Raw genomic sequence first — 12,826 nt, forward strand, 5'->3', positions numbered from 1 at the left:
TACAAACACTTAGCATTTTCTTTTTTCTTTTTTCTTATAGATGCCCCGGAAATACGTGAGGATAAGTAATAGAGGGGAATGGAATACAGAGGCAATGCAGAATGCAATATCTGCAGTTAAAGAAAAAAAGATGGGTGTGAAAGCAGCCTCCAAGGAATTTTCTCATCTTTCCACGGGTTCGTATGAAGCAAGAACTAAAGGATGGTGCTCCACCAGGAACCGGATTTGCCTGTCATCCATCTGGGTGGATGCAGCTCCCTATTTTTACAGAATGGTTTCAGCACTTTCTTGCCCACACCAAGCCATCAGTGAATGATCCAGTATTGCTGATTATGGATGGACACATGACCCATATCAAGAATCTTGATGTTATCAATCTTGCCAGGGATAATTATGTCACGATTGTTGTTTTACCACCACATTGCAGTCACCGAATGCAGCCACTGGATGTTTCATTTATGAAACCACTGAATGCCTACTATGTGAGGGCTGTTGAAACATTCCTCAGAAACAATCCTGGCAGACTTGTGACAACCTACAAAATAAGTGCTTTGTTTGGTGAGGCCTATCTCCATGCTGCTGTTCCAAACACAGCCATTAATGGGTTTAAGAAAACCGGTATCTGCCCATTGAATAAGCATGTTTTCGGAGAAGCTGCATTTTTACCTGCACACCCAACAGACTCTCCATTAGATGCTGATCAGGAAGAGGAAGGTCTGAACGACCATGTCGCCCCTCCTATCATGGTCACTGAGGATGAACCTGAACTGGAAGTAGCTGACATATCGGAAAACCCATGTGCTGTTCCTGTTCCTGAAAAACCAAGTCTGTTCAGGCCAGGTAGTTCACCCAAGGAAATTGTTCCCTTGCCAAAGGTGACCATAACGACACGAAAGAAAAGACCTAGGACTCAAGGGGGACCCCTCAACATGACAGAATCCCCGTACAAGAATGACAGGATCCCCATACAAGAATGAGCTCGAGACAGAAGTTCAGAAGAAAAAAGAAAAAGAGGTCAGTCTAGCAAAGAAGCAAAAAAAAAAAAAAAAAAAAAATAGAAGCCAAAAATAAAACAGCAATCATATCAAAGCAACTACAACGTGAAAAAAGGAAAATAAAACCAAAAACTCAACAAGCAAAAGCTGGACCATCCTGGCTTTATGAAAGCAGTAGCGAGAGTGAAGAGGGAGATGGAACTGTCTGCCTGTACTGCAGTGACAAGTTTGGAAATTCTAAAAGAGGTGAAGGGTGGGTTTGCTGTGCCAATTGTAAACGATGGGCACATGAGCAATGTGCAGGGATACTGGATGATGAGGATGATATTGAGTGTTTTATTTGTGATCTATGCAAGGAATGATCAGGCAATTTGGCATAATATAGCACTATAAAGTATCCCTGTAGATGTAAAATGGGCACAGAAGCAAATGTATGATGGTAAAGGATGCTGAAAGAAGGGTTTTCTTTGTCATTTATTCCAGGAAGGATCTTTTTTCTTATTTTTTGGTCGAGGATTATGATGAACCCTTAGGAAGTACCCGAAAAAATGACGGGGTAAGACGAACCCCTGGGGTCCGTCTTACCCCGTCATTTTTTTTCGGGAACAATAAAAGTTACCTTTTTTATTTTAATCATAGTTTAAATTTTTCCCTCAAATATCCGTGGCTAGGTTGCGTATTGGAATCATAAGACCCCAAAGTACCACCACAACCCCTAAAACATTAAAAAAAATATCAAAATGTGGCTTCAAGACCCATTTCTTTCTTAAGGGGTCAGTCTTACCCCACCTTCCCCTACACACAATATAAGTGCTCGGGTGCATCTAATGATTATGAATGTTATGTATCAATGCAGAAAGATTTAAAAAAGACAATAAGAAAAGAAAACGACAATACGAAATGAATATCGCTGATAAACCCAAAGAGAATCCCAAAGAATTCTATAGTTACATTACAGATAAAAAGGTTGTTAGGAATCACATTGGTCCACTATTATCTGCTGACGGTCAACTTGAATATTCAAATGAAGGAATGTGTAATATTTTAAACAATTATTTTAGCTCGGTATTCGTAAACGAAACACTTCAAAGTGAACTCCAAACTGAAACCCTTGAAAAGTCTACGGTAAACTTGCACACTACGGTAAATATATCAAAAGAAAAAACAAAAACAAAAATAATAAATAAATAAATAAATAAATAAATAAATAAAAGGTGTATAGAGAAACTCAAAATTAATAAAACACCAGGGCCTGACGGTTGGCATCCAAGAATCTTAAAGGAAATGAAAAATGAGATTGTTGTTCCATTAGAAATTATTTTCAAGAAATCCATCATATCCGGAGATGTCCCAAGAGAATGCAAGCTAGCTAACGTTACTCCCATATTCAAAAAAAGATGACAAAAAGAAACCAAATAACTATAGGCCTATAAGTTTGACTTCAATCGTAGGAAAAATAATGGAAGCTATCATCAGAGATGCTATCGAAGATCATTTAGAAAGTAACCGTTTGATAAATGATGACCAGCATGGTTTCAGACGGAAACGTTCTTGCGTGACTTAGTCGAATTCTACAACACAGTTATCTCGAATTATGATAAAAGAAACAATATAGATTTAATATAACTAGACTTTGCAAAAGCTTTTGATACCGTCCCCCACGAAAGACTATTCATAGTATATATAAATTATATAGACCATGGACTAAAATCTACTGTTTCCAAGTTTGCTGATGATACAAAACTGTGCGGAGTGGCAAATGATCACTTAAACCAATTAGATATTCAAGAAGATTTAGATCAATTACAGCAATGGTCTGAAAAGTGGCTAATGAAATTTAACACAAGTAAATGCAAGGTAATGCACATAGGTAAAAATAACAGTAAGTACGATTACAAGTTATTTGGAAATTCATTAACAAAAGTGAATAGTGAAAAAGATCTTGGCGTAATTATCAGTAACGATCTCAAATCATCCAAGCAGTGCATTTCAGCGATCCTTTGATTTCAAAAGTCCATCACTCATCAAACTATATAAATCGTTAGTTCGTCCACATTTGGAATATCCTGTTTCTGTATGGTCACTGAATCTCATTAAATACATTGGTAGACTGGAAACGATACAACGGCGAGCCACAAAACTGATTCCAAATATCAAAAAATAAATCATACGAAAATCGACTAAAACAAATGAATCTGTTTTCTCTAAAAAGACAAGCGTAGACTCAAAGGTGACTTGATACAGGTCTTTAAAATTCCAAAGGGAATTGACAACATCAGAAGTGACAAAATTTTCACATTGAATGAGAATCAGACAAGAAACAATGGTCTCAAACTGTCCGGAAATAGACTCAATTTGGAAGTGGGTACAAACAACTTCGCCAACCGTGTAGTTAATGAATGGAATAAAATTCCTGCACATGTAGAACAATGTAGTTCAGTTCGAAGCTTTAAGAATCATTTAGATAAACACCTAAACAAGATGCTGTAATGATTATAATCTATTTTATATTATTTCTTTTTTTTGTTATCATTTGTCTGTTTGATTCTCATTTGTTATTAGTTATATGTCAATTTATTATTATTTACTATTTACCTGTTTGTTTATTATTTAACTATACCTATGCATTTATCTATGTATTTTATTTGTTATTTATATTATTACAGTTTTTATTTATTAATTTATTATCATTATGTTTTTTTTCCGCATCCGACCCAGATATGGACCAAAAGGTCTCCTGTCATGTTCCGCCTTCGTAATCTTTTGTATATATATGCATGTGTATAGACACACACTTTATATATAGACATGTGTATATACACATAATAACTTGAATCAGTACAGAGGAGAATGACCAAATTGATACTCGTAAATAGGCTCAGAAAATTACCTTACGAAAAGAGGCTTATGCATCTTAATTTACACTGGAAAGACGCAGAGGGCGAGGTGATCTAATAGAGGTGTTCAAGTGGATCAAAGGCTTTAACAAGGGTGACGCAAACAAGGTCATCATATTAAGACAACAGGGTAGAACTCGCAGTAATGAATTCAAACAGGACAAATTTAGATTTAAGAAGGAAATGTAGCAGAGAAAGATTGCGGTAGAGAGGGGTAAGAGCAAATACGAAGAAGAGGGGAGTGAAAGAGAGAATGAACGAGACAGAGAGTATCTATTGTATGGCAGAGTTTCTCACTCGGGTTCTCACGTTTTCTATGTTTCTGCGGAACTTCAGTGTCTGTGAGGGATAGTGATCAATATCTTAAGTGATTAAAGTAATATTAGTAATAGAAGTAGTAGTCGTAGTTGCAACAATAACAATGATGATGATGATGATGATGACGATGGCGATGACGACGACAACAACACCAATAATAATAATATATAATAATGATGATAATAATAATAATGATAATAATAATAATAATAATAATAATAATAATAATAATAATAATAATAAAAATAATAATAATAATAATAATAATAATTATAATAATAATAGTAATAATGATAATAATAATAATAATAATACTAATAATCGTGATAATAACAATAATAGTAATTATAATAATAATGATAATAATAATGATGATAATAATGATGATGATGATGATGATGATGATGATGATGATGATGATGATGATGATGATGATGATGATGATGATGATGATGATGATGATGATGATGATGATGATGATGATGATGATGATGATGATGATGATGATGATGATGATGATGATGATGATGATAATAATAATGATAATAATAATAACAATAACAATAACAATAATAATGATAACAATAACAATAACAAAAATAACATTAGTATTAGTATTGATAACAATAATGACTATTTGTAATTTTTCCTTTATCTTACATTCGTATATAATCTTGTAGAGCTTAGGTTTTGCTGGTAACGTAATCGAATGCGTGCTGGTCTCACACCCTCTTAGTTTTGAGTTCGAATCCTGCACTTTTCTTCGATTCCCAGCGCTGTTACCTGTTCCAACAGGTCCCCAAAGCACATAGGGCAAAGGTGATGGCTTTGGCCATTGCTATTCAGCGCCTCTTGACGTAGATTCCTAACTATGGTTTGCTTGGGCCAATTATCAGAAAATTATATTAAAGTTTAAGTTTAAAAAAATTATGTCGGAGTTCCTTGAGACATGAAAATTATTTCATAATTTCTACAATGAGAAAATAAAATAAAAATGTTGGTCCATATAATACATTCCATGATCACATTTGGACCTCACAAAAGGGTATCAGGAGAGCAGATATTCACATGATATCAATAACGTATCCTTATTTGGTCTATTATGATTGGTAAATGCAATGTAAACATGGTCTCCACTTTTATAAATAATAACAGTCACATGTGATTGTAATGTAACTTATTTGAAAATGGGCGGAAGGACTTCATTGGTGTAATGTATATCCTGGATTCTCTAAAGACGTCTCATCGTAAATAATTTTTGTTCAAAGTTCTTTAGGTTTCACCGTTTGGCGAAGAGATGGAATTCAAAAACACAACAGCTGAAGGATCAAGAGCAGCTGGTGGCCCAGGGCCACGAGGAACCTCGAAGAACTTTGACACGGGCTTCGAAAGGAAAGTTCGAGCCATCGTGAGTGGATGCAGCGACCAGGAGCGACAAGTGCTCCTCAGACATTATAACGAAGAGATAGAAGTCTTCTTGGAAGCCGCAAAACTGGAAGACACTCTTCTACAATCCAATGAACACATCTTGCGTGTCTTGAAGATCGTAAAGATTGTTACTGAAGAAATCGATAGACACAAGATGAGAAAACGAAAATTTCAAGAAGATATTTCAACGAAAAATAAGAAACTTAAGATTTCAGATCACAGAAACATGGAAGTACTCAAGTTGCTGGGCAGAGGTTCGTTTGGCTCTGTTTATCTTGTCAAAGATACCACAACTGAAGTACAGTGTGCAAGAAAATCTATCAGAATGACAGGTCTAAAAACTCAGGTCAAGGAAATTAGTATCCACAGACGACTTGACCACATGAACATTGTATCTTTCTTTGGTGAGCAAAGGGACAGAAACTTTGTTTACATTTATCTCGAATATGTAAGTGGAGGAACACTGGAAGACAGAATTGAACCAAGAGAAATAGAGGAGAACAAAGTTCAATTCTACTTCAATCAATTGATTACTGGGGTCAAATACCTTCACTCCCAGAAAGTGGCTCACAGAGACCTTAAACCTGAGAACCTTCTCTTGTCCACAAACGAAGACCTCAAAATCGGAGACTTCGGTCTGGCTGTTGAGTTCCAGAAAGATAGGCACTTGTGGGAAGTGTGTGGAACATCAGGGTACATTGCACCCGAAGTATTTACTGGAAGATACAGAGGAGAGCCCGCTGACGTTTGGTCTTGCGGAATCATCCTCTTCCGACTTCTTACTGGTCAGAAGCCTTGGAAGGACGCACAGACCGAAGACTTCAACTTTGCCATCTGGTCCTCTTCACCTTCAAAAATGCGTCTCCGAAGTCCTTGGAGATCCCTGTCCAAGAATGCTTTTGGTCTCGTTAAAGAGATGCTTGCTCGAAAACGAAAATACAGAGCAACACTTTCAGACATCGAGCAAAACGATTGGTTCCAAGGCTGAACGAAAAGGATACATATAAAACTCGTCTAAACTAAATCATGAGTAAAATTCTAAAAGAAATATCAACAAATGATTCTGAAACACTGGTCAGCGTGACCACCTTCTGTTAAAGGTGTATTCATTAACACCATAATTATTCCGAGGTTTCCCTCAGCTGAATAAAACTTCTTGACGCCAACCAAGATATAGTCGACATCACGTTTGATCATCTCAGGACGTGTACATTTATTCTGGCTGGAGCCACACGATTATATTCAGGAAGGGGGAAATCCTTGTCCAGCAAAAGGGTTAAACTTAACTCGATTAGATCTCTTCATGTTACTTATGACATGTAATTGTTATACTCTCACTCATTATGTATGAATATGTATGTGCGTATGTATGTACTGTATATATACATACACACACGCATTTATATATATACTGTATATGTATATTTATATATATATATGTATATATATATATATATATATATATATATATATATGTATATATATGTATACATATATGTATATATGTATATATATATATATAATATATGAAAAATGTAGTAACACGTTTGTAAATCACAACTAACACCACAGTCGGACGAAAGAAAGTTGAGTAAGCGAAACTGTATATTTCGATTGCTAACTGCAATCCTCTTGAGATTGCTGACTCCAATCCTCTTCAGTACTACTGAAGACGATTGCAGTTAACAATCAATACATAATAACCACAAATGTCTCCATAATGGTTAATTGATTGGTTTCTTTATGCACATATATGCATGTACAGTTACGATATATATATATATATATATATATATATATATATATATATACATATATGTAATATATATACATATATATATATATATATATATACATAAATTATGTTGTTCATTAACGAATGTATTTATTTATTTATATACATATATATATATATATATATATTTATATATATATATATATATATATATATATATATATATATATTTATTTATATACATATATATATATGCCCGTATGTTAGGTATTTAAAGGATGTAAATATATACATATCCATAATTTTGATATATTATGTTTTATAGCCCATCTCTCTCTCTCTCTCTGTGTCTCTCTTCCTCTCTCTCTCTCTGTCTATATGTCTGTTTCCCTGTCTATCTATCTAGCTACTTATCTATCTCTAATTAATTATCTATCTTTCTATATATCTATCAATCTTTCTCCCTCTCCCTCTCTCTTTGTCTATTTAGCTATATAGATACCCGACTACGTAACTATGTCTGTCTATCTATATCTATTTTTATCACACAGTTCTGAGATATAACCACGTATCTGAAATGAGTTTGTCTCCGTTTTTATATCTCTTATATCATCCAATTCTGAAAGTGCAAGGTTTTTCAGTCAGCTTCTCCTTTCATAAGAATATAAGAATAAAAGAGATTGCAAGAGACCATAAGGGCTACACTAGGCAGTTCCATGTCCATGACCACCTGTCATCCCCATCCATAAAGTTGTGTAACCGTTTCTTAAAACAACCGATAGTTTCAGCACTCACTACTTGGTTACCAAGTCTATTCCATTCGTTGGCCACCCTATTAGGAAACCAATTCTTTCCTATTTCCTTCTTAAATCTATATCTGTCCAATTTAAATCCATGACTGCGAGTCCTTACCTATTGTTTCAATATGATGACTTTATTTGCGTCACCCTTGTTAAAACCTTTGATCTACTTGAACACCTCTATTAGAGCACCCCGCACTCTGCGTCTTTCCAGAGAGTGTAAGTTTCGTATTCCAGACATTATGTATTGCTGTTCCTCAGTTTCTTTAAGACCAATTCATTACTTTGACTGTATCGTTTTGCATCCACTTACTACCACTAGTTTTTGTTAAGTGGGTTAGTGATTCCCACTGGGGACACTCCCGGGTCCCGCCCACGGGAGGGGGGGGAGGGGAAAGGAGGTCCATAAGCTGAGAACCAGGTCAATAGGATTAATAGGAATGGATTAGTTACAGCTTTCTGAAACATCATTACGTCATAGAATTTCAGTGACGTCATGAACTATTTTGTTCAGTTGAGGGCCTGGGACCTTCATACGTCATAGGTTTTTCAGTGACGTCATGAGGTCTCTTGTTCAGCTAAGGGGCCGATACATCATTACGTCATAGAATTTTAGTGACGTCATGAACTATTTTGTTCAGTTGAGGGACCGAGACATCATCACGTCATGGCGTTTCTGTGACGTCATGAATTATGTTGTTTATTCATTCATCCATTTACTTTTTTATTTATTCGTTTATTCATTTATTGATCTATTCATCAGTTTGATTATTTAGTCAACCTTTGCTCTTACTTTTGTTATTTTGTTCATTTTTTCCAAGGAGAACATGAATGTCTTTCCTCACACTTTACCTGCTTCGTAGTAAGTATGCATAATTCACATTTTCTAGCCACATAAAACAATTAAATGTCAAATATGTTATAATTATGACTGTTAACGTTGAAAAAAAGCAAAGCGTTTCTCTTCATCAACATTGAATTGTAATTATTATTATTTTTACTATTATCATTATTACTATTATTATTATTATTATTATTATTATTATTATCACTAACATTATTATTATTATCATTATTATTATTATTGTTATCATTATTATTAGTATTATTATTACTATTATTATTATTTATTTATTTATTTATTTATCTATTGAAATTTTTGTAACGGAGTGGGATTTAGGACAAAATTGAAGAGGGAGCCACAATATGGTTGAGAATTCATGAATGGGGAAATGGAGTGAAAGAAGTCGGGAACCGCTGCGACCTGACCCATAAAAGGTCGCAGCGACAATATTCCCGATTTAATATCTCGTTTATGCTCTCATATTCCTTCAAATATTTTACAGGTCACTTTAGGAGTGATGATTGAAATAACCAAAGACGACGTCTCGATACGCCAGGTATTGTGGGCACGAGCAAATGCAGTTGTTCTGGGTTCTTGGCACTATTTTATTCAGCTGAGGGAAGCCTTCGGTAGCCGAAGGCTTAAAGTCAATGATGTGACCATTTCAAGTATTTAGAGTGAGAAAGATTTGCAGGCGATGCGCCTTCAAGAGCGGGGCCTCTTCAGTGTCCGCGGAGGCTTCTCCAGCCACAGATTCTCTTGAGGGGGTCAGGTTCCAGAAGGAGCCTCAGAAGCGTTCTCGAGGATGAGTTCAGCTCTTTCCAGCCTTCCTTCTTGTAGATCCTCTTGTCCTTTTCGGCCCACATTCTGTAATCTTTGTCTACGAGGTTTGCCTGAGACCAGGGCTTTCTTGTGGTCATCAGTTTGAAGAAGATGATGCCACAAGCCCACAGGTCCACTGGGGGTGCAAGGTACCTCTTCTCCTGCTGGCGCTGCACTACTTCGGGTGCCATATACGACTTGGTGCCCACCTTTCGGCTCAGTCGGATTTCCTCTCCGTCCTTAATGAACAGACCGGCAAGACCGAAGTCAGAGATCTTGAGAACCTTGTCTTTGGTCACAAGAAGGTTGCCTGGCTTCAGATCTCGGTGCACGACACCTCTCGAGTGGATGTATGTCACGCCATCCAGCAGCTGTTTGAAGTACAATTTGACCTCATTTTCGCTCAGGTAAGGCATGTTGGTCGTCAGGTTGCCTTTGGAGCAATACTCAAGATTCAGGCACAGTGTTTTCGTCTTCTGTTCCCAGCAGAAGAGTCTGAGCACATTCGGATGGCTCAGCTGAATTTGGATCATTTCTTCGCAAGTGAATCCACGTTCCGAAGGCTGGGAAAGAACGACTTTGCGGGCGATCTGTCTTTTCATTTTCTCATTTTTCAAAAGAAATACTTTGCCAAAACCTCCTTCCCCAAGAACCCTGACTCTTCTCCAGCCTGAAGTGAAGTTGCAACGCTTCAGTGCTTCTTCGTTGTATTTCAGGACTTCTTCGTAGTCTGTCAGGTCAATGGCTTTGGTGGCAAACTTTGAGGTTTGGTCGACTTCAGCTCCTCTCGAAGACGACTTGTCCTTCCGGCTGTGTCTGATTTCCTGGAAGCAGCGGCAGAGTGCGAAGAACACCAGGAAGATCATGTTGATTGAAGAGTAGATTCCTACAACGACTCAAGTTCGGAGGGCCAAGAGCGATCACCACGAAGACTCGAGAAGTTGTGTCAGATTTGTGGTCACTTGGTGCACCAAGGCTGAGGTTCGGAAAGGCGAGGTCATCGGCAGGATCACAACTTATCTACTCTCTCTCTCTCTCTCTCGCTCTCTCTCTCTCTCTCTATCTCTCTCTCTCTCTCTCTCTCTCTCTCTCTTTCATTCGTTGTTGGCGTCATCGCAAGTATACTGGTCTCGCATTCACTTGTTAGTGGGTTCGAATCCCGCACTTCTCTTCAATTAACATTTCTCCTTACGCTCGTTTGACTACTTTTAAGTCTGGTTAAGCTTTGAGCTCTTTTATCAGACAAGAATTTCAATTAGAAGAGAGCAACTTAATGAATATATTTAATCCCACTGGCACAATTTTAATTTGTATTTATCCTCTGTGTTATCAATTTTGACGATGCTTTGCAAAGAACGTTCTGTTATCTTGTAAAAATGTTGTTGATTTCTTAAATCGACTTATAATACCTGTGCCATTTGACCTGGGCGCCGATGGCGTGATCAGAAACGTGCTGGTCTCACGATTCACTTAGTTGCGGGTTCGAACCCCGCACTTCTCTCCGATTTCCATCAGACAGAGAGAAGGAAATGGCAAAGGGGACGGCTTCGGTCGCAGCAGTTCAGCGCCTCCCTGCGTAGGCGTCTTACATTCTTCTGTTTGTTTTGAAACATTTAATTATGTCTGCTGTCAATGTCCTATTAAAACAACAGCGTAGGACTCGTAAGTTACTTATGACATTGTTACGGGCCGGGCTGGTTAGTGAAGAGACGTTACGTATAACGGATAAGTGCTTAAGAACCAGCTCACTTCTAGAAGCCACTGTAGGACTGAACTATCTGGTCAGGGCCTAGATAATTCGTAAGACTAGAAGTAAAGGTAACAAAGAAGATTCCAGGAAAGGAATATTAAACTAGCGATAAAACTAGTAAACGAAATTATTAATATGGAAAATATTTACAGGCAATCAACACAAAAGAGAATGGGCAGTAGGGTCAATGGGACCGTTACACGATTATAAGAATATGGAAATTATCGTTCAAATAAGAAACACAAGATACGTATACAATATGGTACTATCTAAGTACAAAGAGATCAGGAACATGCATCAAAATAAGTAATAAGTACAAATATAAGTATAAAGTAATGCAATGTATATCAGACACGTAATGTAGGCAAAAAGAGGTGATCACTTCACACCAATCGTCTCAAGAGTAAACTTCCAGTTTTTATCAAGAGATCGATATGCGAGAAAATGACAAGGAGTGAGCGATTTCCACCGCTTATATACCATTGGACCGGAAGCGGGATACTTCCGGGTGAGCGAAAGAGGGGGAGGAGGGTAAGTTAACACACGTCAACATGGGTAGTTGTAAGACCCTCGACTCGCTTGAACAATCTACTTATTTAGTAACTGTCAAATCTGTGCGCTCCGAACTATTCAGGATTTCGCTTGTCTGTTTGTTCTACAAGAGTGCGCACCTTTCTCCGCACGTAGGCAAGATTACATATAGTGGACGGGCGTTACTGCTTAACATTGTTACAATACATACATAGACAAGAAATATGAACATAGTTATGTAATACAAAGGAACACAATTCTATAACATAATTACACATATGACGTAATATCTAATATTACGTTACACCTCCACCGTTTGGGAAAGCTTTTCACTTTCTGTTGAAAAGCTATGTTCTAGAAAGGACGTCGGCTAAAACATTAAAGACGCCTTTTATGTGATGAATTGTTAGATTAAAGGGTTGGAGAAATAAACTCCAACGTGTAAGTCTCGGATTCTTTTTTTTTTTCATAGTCTGTAGGAACTTTAAGGGGTTGTGATCCGAATATACTTGAATGGTAGTTGAGGAACCCAGGTAGACTTTGAAGTGGATAAGGGCCTGGACCAAAGCGAGCGTCTCCTTCTCAATTGTTGAGTAGTTCTTCTGCGCAGGGGACAGCTTCTTGCTGTAGTAGGCGATAGCGTGAAGAACTTCATTGTGTTCTTGCAAGAGGGCGGCACCGATACCGGTGTCGCTGGCGTCGACTT

The 12,826-nt window shown here is 37.2% G+C and overlaps 1 protein-coding gene across 1 annotated transcript in view; it reads left to right on the plus strand.

Annotated features, from left to right (window-relative positions):
• The window catches only part of LOC143022470 (uncharacterized), a 1,921-nt gene extending 353 nt beyond the window's left edge, over positions 1 to 1,568 (plus strand). The window contains exon 2 of the mRNA XM_076180692.1: positions 41 to 1,568. Coding sequence (XP_076036807.1) covers positions 183 to 977 — 795 coding nt within the window. The 5' untranslated portion in view covers positions 41 to 182 and the 3' untranslated portion in view covers positions 978 to 1,568. The remainder of the gene's footprint in view (positions 1 to 40) is intronic.
• Positions 1,569 to 12,826: the final 11,258 nt, after the last annotated feature.

This window comes from Oratosquilla oratoria, unplaced genomic scaffold (genome assembly GCF_046742065.1).
Source record: "Oratosquilla oratoria isolate Oo_2021 unplaced genomic scaffold, ASM4674206v1 SCAFFOLD101, whole genome shotgun sequence".
Taxonomy (NCBI): domain Eukaryota; kingdom Metazoa; phylum Arthropoda; class Malacostraca; order Stomatopoda; family Squillidae; genus Oratosquilla; species Oratosquilla oratoria.